The sequence below is a fragment of the Nomascus leucogenys genome, chromosome 3, assembly GCF_006542625.1.
Source record: "Nomascus leucogenys isolate Asia chromosome 3, Asia_NLE_v1, whole genome shotgun sequence".
In the NCBI taxonomy this organism is placed as follows: domain Eukaryota; kingdom Metazoa; phylum Chordata; class Mammalia; order Primates; family Hylobatidae; genus Nomascus; species Nomascus leucogenys.
This window is the reverse complement of record NC_044383.1, coordinates 59,973,345-59,989,648: the sequence shown is the minus strand read 5'-3', so window position 1 is coordinate 59,989,648 and position 16,304 is coordinate 59,973,345. Positions and strand designations below refer to the sequence as shown.

At 35.9% G+C, this 16,304-nt stretch overlaps 1 protein-coding gene across 1 annotated transcript in view; it reads left to right on the top strand.

The window, feature by feature from the left end:
• Window positions 1–16,304, top strand: part of COL19A1 (collagen type XIX alpha 1 chain) — a 329,106-nt gene that overhangs the window by 154,323 nt on the left and 158,479 nt on the right. Inside the window, exons 13-14 of the mRNA XM_030804323.1 lie at window positions 2,716–2,769; window positions 4,376–4,411. Of these exons, the coding sequence (XP_030660183.1) occupies window positions 2,716–2,769; window positions 4,376–4,411 (90 nt within the window). The remainder of the gene's footprint in view (window positions 1–2,715; window positions 2,770–4,375; window positions 4,412–16,304) is intronic.

Sequence of the window (16,304 nt, the reverse complement as noted above, 5' to 3'; positions counted from 1 at the left end):
TTTTTTGCTCCCACATGTAAGAAAGAACATGGAATGTTTGTCTTTTTGTGCCTAGCTTACTTCACTTAATATAATGACTTTCAGTTCCATCCGTGTTGCTGCAAATGACAGGATTCTTTCTTATGGCTGAATAGTACTCTGCTGTGTATATATAGCACCTTTTATTTATCCATTCATCTGTTGATGGACACAGAATGATTCCATATCTTTGCTAGGATCCTTCTGAAACAACAAATGTCACCACCACACAAGGACCATTTCTGACACCCCACCTGAAGTAGCAGCTCTCTCCTCTTTCACTTTTATCACATTCAGCCTGTTGACCTGTTTATTGTCAGCCACTCACCTCTTATTACATGAGTTCCTTGAGGACAGGAACCTTCACCTAGTTAAAGAAAAAAATCATTGACACTTGTTTTTAAAAAGTGATAAGGAAGACATTTTATTCCAGACTATTGCAATAGGGGAATTGCAATAAGGGAGACAGATCAGGTTCAGCTCTAACTACAACAAGGACAAGTAGGGATTTATAGCCAATGGGTAGAGGGAGGGACGTCACTGGATAGAAAATTACTAAGAGGAGACATCAAGGATAGGGTGATTCTTGCCAAACTGATCCAAGAAGATTCTTGCTGAAGACAGGCCAAAGACTTAGACATCAAGTTAGAGGATGAAGAATTTGATCTCCTCAAAAGTAAGGAATGGAGAACAGATTTTAAGGGTGAGAGATTCTCTCTAAACATACTTAGTAAGATTCTTGCTATAACTGAGCTGGGAAGACCAAAGACAGGACGGGGGCCACGGTCCAGGCCTAGCTGAGAAGAGGGCTCAGAGAACCATGACTAAAGTTTGGTGATGGAGAGAATCTTCATTAATTTCTTGTTCTTTTCTGTATCTCTAAAGTCGTACTAATCAATAGAAATATAATAAGAGCTACAAATTCAAGATGAAGGCAAATATATTATTTTTTTCTAGTAGCCAAATTAAGAAAAGTAAAAGGGGACAGGAGAAAATACTTTTAATAATATATTTTATTTAATGCAATATATCCAACTACTATCATTTAAGCATATAATAATTTAAAAATTATTAGTGAGATATTTTACATTTTTTTCTTATACTAAATATTGTAAATCTAACAGTGTTTTATACTCACAGTACAACTCAATTCAGAGTAGTCACATTTCAAGAGTTCAAAAGCTACATGTGGCTGTGGCTACCAGTACAGTTCTAAAGGCCAGAAGCAACTTCACACAAGGTATATAATAAATGTTTATTGAATAAATAAATGAAAGAACAAGCGAATTAATAATAAATCTATTCACAGAAATGGCAAATTTCTTCCCTCAAGTGTTTACAATATTCTGTTTCCAAGTTCTACTCTGGAAACATGTATAAATAGAGTATGCGTTGCTTGATTTGGGAAGAAATGGATATTGTAAATAATAAGACAATACTGTATCACATCTCAAATATCATTTAATTTTTCACTCATCCTTTTTCTATAAATATTCCAAGGTAAATGATGGAAAAAATAATAACTATGAGTTTTATACGTGAAGGCATTTATGCAACTAGAAGTTTTTTTGGCCAATTAGGTATTGTTTTCATCCATTAAAAATGTTTTTCTTGAAGTATAATACTACAATTTTCACACACTGTCTGCAACAGGATTGTTTTAAGTATCTAATTTTCTTTTGTTTCTTTCACTTCATCACTGGTGTCTATGTCGAGTACAAGTGATCCATTTGGCGTTATTTATTCACTACAAAATATCAGGGCAGTAATAGCTGGGTCTTTCAGCTAGGAACAGTAAGACACTTAGACTTACTGTGCATTGTGTGGCTTCAGAATACTTCTTTTTTCTATTATTGTTCTTCCTTCATCCAGTGTGTTAAACTAAGGAAAAAAGAAGATTTTTCTTTCTATTTACCATGTAGTCAGGATGTGTCTATCTAACTTTCTGTGTATACTGTGAATTCATGCAGCTGCAGAGCTGATCTCCTCCGGTACAATCTATTGTGGTAGTCTCAAAAGCTGTCATTGCTTAGTCAGATCAACTAAATACCCATTAAAACATCCAACAGTCCAGAGGACTTATAAAAATATTTATCTGATATTCTATGTCATATATAGTTTTTTTTTTTTCACATCTTTATAAATCCAGGTAAAAAGGAATTAGATAACTAAAACATACTTTGAAACAGGCAAGAGAGGACATTTTAGCTCCAGTTGTATGATAGCAAAAGAATACATCTTTCATTCCTTTTCCCCTCACAATTAGATTTCTTGATAGAGACATAAAAATGTTTTTGATTTTACTCTTGAATTTTTTTGGCAAGCTTAACAAAGGCCAAATCAATGCTAAATCAGAGGTATTTACAACATCCACAAATTTAATCCAAAGTGGATACTTAAAAGCTCATATAGATCTAAATGATATTCTCCCAGATGGTGAATTAATGTAATTTTAGCAGGAAGCAAAGTTGCACAAATATGCAGTATTGAGGACTCGCGCTGATTTAATGTATCTGTGCCCACCACGGCACAGATGTTGCTTATCATTTTAGTGCCAGTTGTCTCTATTTCTCTCTATACTACAAAAGGAAGAATGGGATTTGGAAGTTCAGTAAATTATGATTTATTTTGTTACTAATGACTTGTTAGAAATTAAAGCTTTCTGTGAACTGTGTATTGGTTATATTCTTTCTACAGGGTTTGAAAGGTGACTTGGGTCCTCGTGGTCCACCTGGCCCAAAAGGAGAAAAGGTATTGTGTTTACCCAGCCAAGCCCAACCTTTACTTAAGAAAACTCTGACAACCTATGCAGTGACTTCTCATTGATACTGTTTATCTCCTAAAAGCATTTTAAAATTAACCAAAGGCTGTTACATTAATAGCATCTGAATAAGAACAGCGTTTTTGTTCATTTAATTAGTTTGAAAAGACTAAATGCACTATTGCTAGTTGACATTAACTTGTATTTATAAGATTTCCCTTTTCTCGCCCTTGCTTAACAGCATGAGGTATTCAATCATCAAATTAGCAAGTGTGACCTGTATTGGAAAATTTTGCCAATAACACTGGGCTGCTGCCATAATGGTGAGGCAAGTGGCTTTTGGAAATAAGCTAATTTTGTTATCTCAGTCTTAATCTAACCATTCCATTTTCTGCCACTTTTTCTCATAAAATAAGTTATTTCATAATGACATGTTGGCAATGATCTTGAAAAGGAAATTAAGAAATAGTAAAAAGCAAGGGTTGTTTTGAATAAAGTAGTTGAGGGATCCCAATTTGATGAAAATTGTATGTATATGTGTTTTGCAATGTATTTTGTTCTCCATGTTTAGCACATTTAGAAATCCTTGTCTATCTTCAATATTTATCTCTGTGTTAAAGGTGATCCTGCAAATGAGTCTCCAGTGACTGATTTAAGCCACATCAGTGTTCCTTAGCAACTGCTGGCTATTTTAATTCAATTGTTCCAAAACACAATGAATACGCAATGCCAAGTTTTAACTTCTGAGGTGGCTATTTTGGTTGAGAAAAGAGAAAGTCCTAAAGATACTCAATGTGAGACTACAGCACCCTGGTACCCCATGCAATATAGTACATGGCCTCCATAATGTGCAGCTAAATAAGAACCATGGAAAGGATGCGTGGTCTTTAATGTTTGATAGTTCTTATGAAATAAATAAAGTTCCTGGGAAAGTAAAGCATGAAGGTGACATAGAAATGGGAAAATAGTGAACTTTTAGATGAACCATTTTTTAAAGATGTTGAATAGTTTGTTGATATACCCACCTGGAAATTTGTATTCACATAGATCAGCAAAGCAATTTCAGCGTTCAGAAATACATAAATACAGGCAAACCCTCTTACAGTTGATGGCAAATGCAATGCCAATTCAGCAGAGCTTTAGAAGAGGCCATGGGACTGCTTCTTGCAGCTGGGAGGCATGAAATGGGGAGATCCACTTATTATTTCTGCTGATCTTCATACTAACTTTGTCAGACAAATTATCTATCGCTGTGACACTTCCCAGCTGCTTCATTGGCAAGTAAACATACTTGAAAATATATTATTTCTAATTTTGGATTAGTAGACAAAAGAATAGGAAATTAGATTATTTTAGCTTTCAAAACAAGTCCTGCTGTTGCAAAAAGCATGGAGTATACAAGGTGATTTTTATATCATGAAAGCTAAAAAGGACATGATATATTTTCTTTATGCAGAGGCTTTTATCAGGATGAAATTTTATTTTTCTATTCTTCAAGATTTATCTCTATATATTGCTTCCATCCACCTAGAAATTTATAAATAATGTGCAAAAAGGGACTAGTGGTAATTGTAGCTTTTCTTTAATCTATTTTAGGGAGATACAGGACCCCCAGGACCACCAGCCTTACCTGTAAGTATTCTTGAAATCAAAATTCAAAATTGAAATGCGTTATTCTGTTTATTATTCATATTACATCATGACTAAACCAGAATTTAAATCACAGAGTTAAGAACTGAACGTGACTTCGAGTACATGTAGTCAAACCTCCACATTTTAAAGATGGGGCGTCTGCCCACAACAGTGAAATACCTGACCCGAGGTCATACAGGTAGTTACAATAAAGTCTGGAATCAGTACCTACCCTGAGCAATTTCCTCTGTCCTCCATATGGCTCATAATTGTGTCTCCTAAATATTTGATTATGCACTCTTAACATCAGGTTTAATGTAAATGGAATCAGATACAGTCCTACTTGCTTCAAAACTGTAAAAGGACAAAACAAACTCTAATCACCCAGTGAATAGAAACAGCTACCTATTTAAACTGGTAATTACATTCTCCCAACACTGTCCAAAATCATTGTTATTTTCCTCTATGATTTGCTTCTAAAATTTGCAGATGATAAAATTGCAATGTTTTAGTGACAGATTTATGAGAAAAGTTTATAGTGTGCACATAATGAGATTGTTCTCAATCAAATGGTACATCATGTATTAAGCACTTTGTAATAAATATATGATTCTCTTATATTCAGATACAATTTACTCTTACAGACTTTTTTCATAGGCGATTAAAGATTCTTATTTAATTTAAATAAGACTCTAAGCCTAATGGAAAAGAGGACAGTTTTTTTTTTTTTTTAAAAAAAAAGATCTTCTATAGCCTGAAGTCTTTTGAATTTTATGTGGATATTACCTAGTGAGATAAATTAAGCATTTAAATCAGTAGTATTCAAAGACCTATTCTGAGTATAGAAGGTCAGATTTTAAAAAGTATTCGAGTAATCTGGATGGAGCCCTTCCCATAGGCAGAACATAGGAATCTCAAAAATTATGTGATTTTGATAATATTTATATTTACCTTTGTACTTAAAAATCCCATTATGAAAAATACATTAATAATGTCTTACACAAATAGTCGTTACAACTCACACACAAACAAATGTTTTTTGATATGTAGAAAACCTAAGGAACTAACTAGATAACTTACTTGGGGATAACTCGTTCAATTTGCAGTGGAAGTTTATGCTTTAAGCTTTTATTTTAAGCATGAAAAGAAAGACTATTTGAGAGGAGGTTTTAAGTGCATATTATTCAGTTTTTTATACTTTGTAGAATTTTATTTTATTTTATTTTATTTTCTGAGACAGAGTCTTGCTCTGTCATCCAGGCTGGAGTACAGTGGCACAGAGTTGCTCACTGCAAGCTCCGCCTCCCAGGTTCACGCCATTCTCCTGCCTCAGCCTCCCGAGTAGCTGGGACTACAGGCTCCCGCCACCACGCCCAGCTAATTTTTGTATGTTTAGTAGAGACAGGGTTTCACCGTATTGGCCAGGCTGGTCTGGAACTCTTGACCTCAGGTGATCCGCCCACCTCGGCCTCCCAAAGTGCTGGGATTACAGGCTTGAGCCGCTGCGCCCAGCCTTACACTTTGTAGAATTAAAAAAAAAAAAAAAAAATTATTTGGCAGTGATTTAGTTAAACCTGCTCTTTTTACTTAGGACAGATGCCTGTTTCTCTTCAACTAAGTTATATGCAGTCATTTAGTTAAACCTGCTCATTTTATGTAAGACACATGCCTGTTTTTCTTCAACTAAGTTATATATTCAACTACTCACTTATCTGATTTCCTTGTCATTGTCAACTCATGTTGGAAGACCAATATGCAATCTACATATATTATTTCACCTGAAATACAATTTTGGCTTCTCAATCAGAAAGTTGTATTGGATTACATATATTTTGTGGATGTTTAATAGCAGCTAGTTTCTTTCTGCCAAGGAACACCTTGAAGATACCTCTCTGCACCAATTCATCTGTCAAGCACTTAGAGATTACAAGCTAATTTCATACTTGTCTAAAAATATGACAAGGAAAAAACACTATGAAATGAAATGTTTTATTTCATAAAGTAAAATATTCATATTATTGGGGTATTACTATTTTGTATGCTTGACATTACTTTCTTTATTAATATAAATTATTAACTCTTCCCTACAAAATAGGGATAAACTAAAATGAATACCAACTTACAATACACTAAATATTTAATTGATCTTATAATACAGGTGGGTAGATTATTAATTGAAATAATTTATAATAGTCTTTGAGGAAGCCCAAATGACTAACTGCATTAGATTTGGATTAAATGAGGCAGTGATATACTGGAGTCAGTAAACAGAGTTCATCCATAATTGTTCTCAGAACTAGCTCCACACTACAATCTACTGAAGAGTTAAAAAACTTACCAATATTGGGGTTCCACCCCCAGAAATTCCAATTCAATCAACCTGATGTGGGACCAGCATATTTTAAAAGCTCCCCGAGTGGATCTAAATATGCAGCAGGAGTTGAGAACCATTATTTATGGGAACTAGAATGGAAAGAGCTTTCTTCCTACTCAAAAAAATTATATTAAATTGTTGAAGAAGTCCAACTTTCATTTGAAATCCAACTTAATACATAGCCATCAAGAACTATCTCTTTCCATTAGGGAGGCATACTAGTAAAATGAAGTTAAGATTGAACCCTGCTTCATTAAATGGAGAGAATTAGGGCTAGGAAGATACCTTTAATTACAACCTTCATCTAAATGTCCATGTACTCCTGTGGCTTGGGTGCCTTTAATGCTTCTTAAAATTTAATGTATGTAGGAACACTCAGGGTCTTGCTCAAATGCATATTTTTATTCCTAAGTCTGAGGTGAGATCTGAGCTTCTACATTTCTAGCAAGCCCCAAGGGAGTCAGATACTACTGGTTGTTGCACTACACTGGTCACAAAGGCTTAGCACCCTCTTCCCAGTTAGCTGCCTTTTCCCATAGATCAGTGGTTCTCTGTTGCATCCTGGCCAACATGGTGAAACCCCACCTCTACTAAAAATTAGCTGGGCATGGTGGTGCGTGCCTGTAGTCTCAGCTACTCGGGAGGCTGAGTCAGGGGAATTGCTTGAACCTGGGAGGCGGTTGCAGTGAGCCGAGATCGCGCCACTGCACTCCAGCCTGACGACAGAGCGAAACTCTGTCTCAAAAAAAAAAAAAAAAAAAAAAAAGATTAATGGTTCTCTATCTTGACTGCACATTGGAATTACCCAAGGTGCTTTAAAAATTCTAATTCCCAGACTGTACCACATACCAATAAAGCCAGAATCTCTAGGGAGGGACTCAGGCAACAGTTGTTTGAGATTTTTCCCAAGCAGTTCTAATGTGCAGCCACGCTTGAGAACTAAGGCTCTGAAAGCATGTCTAATACTTTTCTTTACAGCTTTCTCTTACAGATCTCGAGCAAACATTTTGGAATTACTCATTACACTAGTATTTATATCAAAAACACCCAACCTGATTACTTTCAGCAGCTTCCAGGAGAGGCCAGCCTTCCTAGTCATACCTACAATTTGCTTCCTGATTACTTCATTATAGAGGATAGATGAACGTCCATCTCCCCATTTACAAGCTACTAGCAAGTCCAACAGTAATCCTTCCTGAGAAGGACAACAAGCATTGACAACTTCAGGACACAGAATTCCAGAAATTCTCAAAGCACACACAGCTGAACTGCCCAGAATAACTAAGGGCGAAGAGCTGAACACTTTTTTCCCCTCTAAGCCATACATTCTATATTTGCTTTACTTTTATTTGTATTTTGTTTAATAAGAAATTAAGAGAAATAGTCATTGAGCCCACTGTAATGCTGAGTTTAGTGATGCAGGGGCAATCCTTTATGGTGTTTTTGGGGAAGTATTGTTTTTTTTTTCTTTTTTTTTTTCTTTTGAGACAGGGTCTCACTCTGTTGCCCAGGCTGAAGTGCGGTAGCCCCATCACAGCTCACTGCAGCCTTGACCTCATGGGCTTAAGTGATCCACCCACTTCAGCCTCCCAAATAGCAGGGACTACAGATGGTTGGCACTATGCCCAGCTAATTTTTTTTTTAAACAAAGACAAAGTCTTGCTATGTTGCCCAGGCTGGTCTTAAACTCCTGAGCTCAAGTGATCCTCCTCCCTTGGCCTCCCAAAGTGCTGGAATTATAGGCAGGAACCACTGAGTCCAGCTGGGATTATGTTTATTGCTGTTACTTTCGTGTCCCTGTGGATTCTTGTGCATTTGGCACTTAAATTTTTTGTAATCACATAGTACCAGTTCAAAAAAAATCTGATACGTAAAACCATCTATTTCATTAAATGTTACTTTTGTTGCTTATTTATACTTTCTCTTATAACTCATTGGGTCTATATATAATTGGGTCTCAGTAGAAGAGAGAGAATAAAGAAGTGAGGGTGACCAAGTTTAAAAAGGAGTAGGAAAAGGTAAAATTGAGGAAATGGCGTGAAACAGACTGGAGTCCTAGAAACAGTTTGATTTGTTAGGCTCAGCAACAATAGCTTTTACCCTTTGTTTCACCTCTCCCTTCCTATCACCTGAAAGTATTCTTACTGCCAGTGACCAGTGCTTCCTCACTCTCTAATATATAAGAAACTTATTAATAAGAAAGCCAACCAAAATGGTGCCGCAGTTTGCAAATGCAGGATGCAATATACTCCTTTATTATTTCAGGAAATGGGACCCCATTCAAAATTCCACAGTTGAATCCCTTTGATAACATTTGAGTCCTTCTATAGATTCATGTTCACAGGTCATATGGAAAATACTCCAATGTGACTGCCTTGGAGAAAAAAAAGGAAAAAAATAAGAAGAAAAGAGAAATCTGAGGCCTGTGAAAATGTCATGGAGATTAAAGTGATATTTATGGCATTAATTGTCACTTACATCCTTTAACCTTTAAATATTCTGTCAATCTACTTGACTTGATTAAAATAGAATTATACTTTTTGATATGACATTAATAAACTTGCACATCTTATTTTATAGACTTTCCAGATTATTCTAACAATAAAAGATATTGAAATTCAAGAACAAATTTGTGAATCTGTAAGTGGAATATCTGGGAAGTATTTTGTAAAACAGTGTCCAAGAGGCTTCCGTTAATCCTTTTTTTAAACAAAATTTCATCTAGAGATATGGAAAAAAAGAAACAAAACACTTTCAGCCCAGAAGGTGGGAATGTGGTTGAATTACACACATAAAAAAGAAAGACTAAAAATCCATGGTTGTCACCATAAACCCACCTTCATGTATCTCTTGCTAGGAATATTTTCAGCAAATACAGCTAGTTGAAAATTAAAAATTTAATGAAATATCCATTTAATGAAATATCTGATTTCTTTTCTGCCACTTTTTGGAAGATACCAAATTCCCTAATTAGTTTGGTACTAACAACTATTTTGTTAACACAATAAGCCATTATGGAAGCTTATAATAATTTTAAAGTTCTAAAGCAATAAATATGAGATTCTTCAACTTGATTTAATTAACTGATTATTCCTTCCTTATCCTTTTTATATTTCAGACTGATAACCATTTTAAAAATAGCACATCTTGTTAGATTTTAAGTAATAATGATATCAATAATAAATGGTAGACATTTATTCAGTGCTATGTATTATTCAAACCAAACCTTAAACAACCCTGTGAGGTATAAAATGATTATTACTACATCGTACATAACGGAACTGAGGACGAGAATATCTAAGTAAATTATCCAAGGTTCACAGATGCTAATGTTCAAATGCCCATTTGGCTGACTCTTAAAACCTAAGCTATTAAATTCTGCAAGCATTATTTAAATCTAGTTTAAAAAATAATATAAAAAACAGAAATGTTCTAAACTATTACAAAAATTAAAATTTTTTTTTTTTTTTTTGAGACGGAGTCTTGCTCTGTCCCAGGCTGGAGTGCAGTGGCGAGATCTCGGCTCACTGCAAGCTCCACCTCCCGGGTTCACGCCGTTCTCCCGCCTCAGCCTCCTGAGTAGCTGGGACTACAGGCGCCCGCCACCACACCCAGCTAATTTTTTGAATTTTTAGTAGAGATGGGGTTTCACCATGTTAGACAGGATGGTCTCGATCTCCTGACCTCGTGATCCGCCTGCCTCGGCCTCCCAAAGTGCTGGGATTACAGGCGTGAGCCACCGTGCCCGGCCAAAAAAATTAAAATTTTTAAATCAGGTCAGGCATGGCGGCTCATACCTCTAATCCCAGCACTTTGGGAGGCCAAGGCAGGCAGATCCCTTGAGGTCAGGAGTTTGAGACCAGCCTGGTCAACATGGCAAAACCTCGTCTCTACTAAAAATACAAACAAACAAACAAACAAAAAAATAGCTGGGTTTGGTGATGGATGCCTGTAATCCCAGCTACTCAGGGAGGCTAAGTGGGAGAATTGCCTAAACCCAGGAGGAGGTTGCAGTGAGCTGAGATTGCACCGCTGCACTCCAGCCTAGGTGACATAGCAAGACTCTGTCTCAATAAAATAAATAAAATAAAATAAAATAAAATAAAATAATAAAATAAAATAAAATATTTTATCTTGAAGCCAAAATTCAGAAAAATTCAAGTGCCTAGCAGAGATGGGGTAGAAATGTAAATGTGTGATGCAGCCCAGTGTAAGATAATAGAGTGTGCTTGGGGTTAGGGACCAGGATAGCTATGTTTATCTCAAAGTATCAAATTCGAATTAAAAACTACTTAAGAGATTGATGAATGCAGAATATAGGCATACTTTGGAGATATTACAGGTTCGGTTCTGTATCACTGCAATAAAGCAAGTCACCCATTTTTTTTGCTTTTCCAATGTATATAAAAGTTATGTTTATACTATACCATGTCCTATAAAATGTGCAATTTATATTATGCAAAAACAATTTTACACATTTTAATTAAGAATACTTTATTGCTGAAAAATGCTAATGATCATCTGAGCCTTCAGCGAGTTGTAATCTTTTTGCTGTGGAGAATCTTGCCTCCATATTGATGGCTGCTATCTGATCAGGGTGGTGGTTGTTGAAGGTGTTGGGGTGGCTGTGGTAATTTCCTAAAATAAGACAAAAATGAAGTTTGCCACATTAATTGACTTTTCCTTTCACAAAAGATTTCTCTGTAGCATGTGATGCTGTTTAGTAGCATTTTACCCACAGAACTTCTTTTGAAATTGGAGTCAATCCTCCCAAATGCTGCTGTTACTTTATCAACTAAATATATATAATATTTCAAATCTTCCTTGTCATTTGAACAATTTTGGCAGCGTTTTCACCAGGAGTAGATTTCATCTTAGAAAAACATTTTCTTTGTTCATCCATAAGAAGCAACTCCTCACTTATTCAGCTTACCATGAGATTGCAGCAATTCAGCCACATCTTCAGGCTTCACTTCTAATTCTAGTTCTCTTGCTATTTCTACCACATCTGCAGTTACTTCCTCCACTTACATCTTAAACCTCTCAGAGTCATCCGTGGGGTTTGGAATCAACCTCTTCCAAATTCCTGTTAATGTTGAGATTTCAACCTCCTCCGTGAATCACAAATGCCTTTAACGGCATGTAGAATGTTGTTTTTCAATTTATTTTGCCCAGGTTCATCAGAGGAAGCACTATCTATGCAGCTATACCCTTACAAAATGTATTTCTTTTTTTTTTTTTTTTTTTTTTTGAGAAGGAGGCTCACTCTGTCGCCCAGACTGGAGTGCAGTGGCGCGATCTCGGCTCACTGCAAGCTCCGCCTCCTGGGCTCACGTGATTCTCCTGCCTCAGTCTCCTGAGTAGCTGGGACTACCAGCTCCCGCCACTATGCCCGGCTAATTTTTTTGTACTTTTAGTAGAGACAGGGTTTCACCATGTTAGCCAGGATGGCCTCGATCTCCTGACCTCGTGATCTGCCCGTCTCAGCCTCCCAAAGTGCTGGGATTACAGGCGTGAGCCACCGCGCCCAGCCACAAAATGTATTTCTTAAATAATAAGTCTTGAAAGTCAAAATTACTCCTTCACCCATGGGCTGAAGAATGGATGTTGTGTTAGCAGGCATGAAAACAACATTCGTCTCCTTGTACATCTCCATCAGAGCTCTTGGGTTACCGGATGCATTGTCAATGAGCAGGAATATTTTGAAAGAAATATTTTTTTCTAAGCAGTGGTATCAACAGTGAGCTTCTTCAGTAAACCATGCTATAAGCAGATGTGCTGTCATCCAGGCTTTGTCATTCTGTTTATAGAGCACAGGCAGGGTAAATGTAGCATAACTCTTAAGGGCCCTAGGATTTTCAGAATGAGTGTTGGCTTTAACTTAAAGTCACAAACTGTATTATCCCCTAACTAGAGAGTTACTCTTTCCTGTGAAGCTTTGAAGTCAGGCATTGACTTTTCCTCTCCAGCTATGAAAGTCTTAGACGGCATCTTTAGCTGCTTTGTTGACATTGAAAACTCTTTGCGTGGTGTGGTTACCCTCATTGAAGATCTTGGATAACTTGCTGCAGCTTCTACATCAGCACTTAATGCTTCACTTTGCACTTTTATATTCTGGAGATGGCTTCTTTCCTTAAACATCATGAACCAACTTCTGCTAGCTTCAAACTATTCTTCTGCAGCTTCCTCACCTCTCTCAGCCTTCACAGAATTAAGAGGCAAGGACTTGCTCTGGATTAGGCTTTGATTTAAGGGAATGTTGTGGTTTAAGGGAATTTGTGGCTGTTTGGGTCTTTTATCCAGATCTTTAAGTCTTTCTTCATATCAGCAATATGGCTGTTTTGCTTTCTTATCGTTTGTGTATTCACTATAGTAGCACATTTAATTTCCTTCAAGAAGTTTTTCTTTGCATTCACAACTTGGCTGTTTGGCTGGAGGGACCTAGCTTTTGGTGTACCTCAGCTTTCAGTATGCTTTCCTCACTAAGTTTAATCATTTTTAGCTTTTAATTGAAAATGAGAGATGTGCAACTCGTCCTTTCATTCGAACACTTTGAGGCCATGGTATGGTTATTAATTGACCGAATTTCAATATTTTTTTCCTTAGGAAATAGGGATGCCCAAGTAGAGGGAGAGAGACAGAGAAATGGCTAGTCAGTGGAGCAGTCAGAACATACATTCTCTCTCTTCCCTTTCTGAAATGCCAATGGCAGGTATGTTAGATTTTTAATAATGTCCCTCTTGTCCATAAAACTCTGTTCATTTTTTCCCATCTAATTCCATCTTCTTGGGAATGTATCATTTCCAATAAGCCCTTATCAAGCTTACTCTTGCTTTGTTCATTTCCATTCTGCTGTTAAGACTATCATGTGAATTTTTTAATATAGATACTATATTTTTAAGCCAGTGAAGTTTGTTTTATATTAAATAGTGTCTATTTCTCTGCTGATATTTCCTATCTTTTCGTTCATTATGAGCATGTTTTCCTTCCTGTCCTTGGGAATATTTTTAATAGCTACTTTAAAATATTTCTGGGCACGGTGGCTCACACCTCTAATCCCAGCACTTTAGGAAGCTGAGGTGGGTGGATCACCTGAGGTTGGGAGTTTGAGACCAGCCTGACCAACATGGAGAAATGCCATCTCAACTAAAAATACAAAAATTAGCCAGGCATGGTGGTGCATGCCTGTAACCCTAGCTACTTGGGGGACTGAGGCAGGAGAATCACTTGAAACTGGGAGGCGGAGGTTGCGGTAAGCCAAAACATGCCACTGCACTCCAGCCTGGGCAACAAGAGCGAGACTCTGTCTCAAAAAAAAAAAAAAAAATCTTTCTCCGATCATTCTGTCATCTGAGTAATATCAAGTTGTTCTTTGTTGATAGTCTTTTCTCCTTAGAATGGGTTATGTTTTTGTGCTTACTCATATGGCAAGTAATTTTTTATTCTATTTTGGATACTATGAATGGTTAGTTATAGGAACTCTGAATTCCATTTTTTCTGAAGAGCTTTAATATATTTTTAAGACAGGCAGTTAAATTGGCTTGACTCACATAGCAAACTCTGTTTCTCCTACAGCTGGCAACAGCTGAAATCCCAGTTTTGTTCTTTTAAGCTAAGCTGAGCTACTTGCAGTTTGCACTATGTATGTTTGGTTAGGAGTTAGCCAGAGATTTGGGGAGAGCTTATACGCAGAATTTGGGACTTCCTTACTTATTTCAGGATTTGACAAATCAACCCCACTTTACAGTAAGTGCATTTGCCCTAAACTCTGTCCTCAGGTTTTTCAATCCAGCAAGTCTGTAGGCTATTTAGCTAACTCATGACCCAGACTTGAGCCTGTCCTCAGACTAAACATCTTAAAAACAGAAAACTGACTCCATGCTGTTTAATTTTTCCAAATGTTGACTCCCCTCCAGTACCTGCCTGCTTTTGTTGAGTTTCCAGTGTCTTCAGATAGTTGTTCTATATGTAGTTCAGTATTTATAGTTGCTATTTGTGAGCATGTTGATTTAATATAACTACTGGGCCATCCTGGAAGCCCATTTTTTTAATACAATGCTGAATAACTTATAATTTACTTAGGTACCTTGCTCCTATAAACGTAAGTGAGTTAGCCTTCACATTTCTTTACTATTGACCTTGCCTTCAAAAAATATCTAGAATCTGACCAATTCTCACACCTCTACTATTACTACTTGGTCCTAGTTACCATTATAAATCTCTTGATTATTTCAGTAGCCAATTAATGGTCTCCCTCCTCCCGTTGCTCTTCTTGCGTGATTTACACAAGAAGCCAGAATGTTCCTTGTCACTCTTCTTTTTGGAATCTCCAGTGTTTCCCCAGGTAATTAAATAAAACCCAAATTCCATACAATGGACTACAAAGTCTTAACAGGATTCAACTGTCATTGCATTTCTGACTTCATCTCATTTTCTTCTCTTTCTTTCTTATTTTACTCCACAACAAAGTAATTTTTCCAGAAAATTGTCCAATATTCAATTTTTTTTTTAAAGCAGAGTGCTGGCCAATTAGAATAAATGGATTGTTCTGATTCAGTGCACTGGTGCTGTTTGTATTTTCAGGCTTACAGTGAAGAATGAATGACTATTAAGTTTTAATTCCTGTGATTTGTCTAATGAGTATGATACAAAGTTTAAATTAAAATAAGTTTTTAATCTATAGTTGTAGATTTTACCATGTCTTGCCTTATTCATTTTTTCATTTCTCAGCAACTCGTTAAACTCATAGATGGTAAAATTTAGCATTCTAATCAATAAAAATGTGAAATAACTTGCTCTAAATTTGAGACTTATGGTTTCAATGCACAAATGAAGCCAAATACAGTCAAATAGTGCAGTGATTCAGCTGAAATTCTCTAAGCAACTGGCTTATTAACAACAAAGAAAAATTCCCCTATAAATATGTTTTTCATATATATGTACTAACTTTCTGAAATTCCACGTTTTAAAAATATCACCAAATCACATTTTTTCAAAAGGTATTTGGGTTCTACCACATCTGGAATAGCCATATTGCTAATATGATTGTCACGTATTGAGCTGCAGTAATGATGGATTAGAAAAGGCACTTTTGAATAACCTGTTAAAGAATAAAAATTCCTTTTCTAAATTATTTAACATAAATATATTAACAAAAGTATATTCAGAATCAGCATTTTTTAAAGATACTATATTCTGATTGTGAGAAAACTAAATACTTAATGTCAAGATGACACTTAACCAGTGACTTACTGATAAACTTAAATTTTCTCTTCTGTTGATATTTGTAATTTACAAGGCAGATATATGTGAGCTAAAACCAATGCTGAATAAGAAAAATGTGTTTATCACAATAAGTATACAAATTTATTTGATCAAATATAATGTATCCAAGATCATAATGAAAATCTGATAAATTATTCTGAAATATGAAGATGTTGACATAAAAATCCTCTATTAAAGGTAAATATTTCATGGTTTAATCATGTTATTTGAAAAATTGCATTTTATATTAGCTTT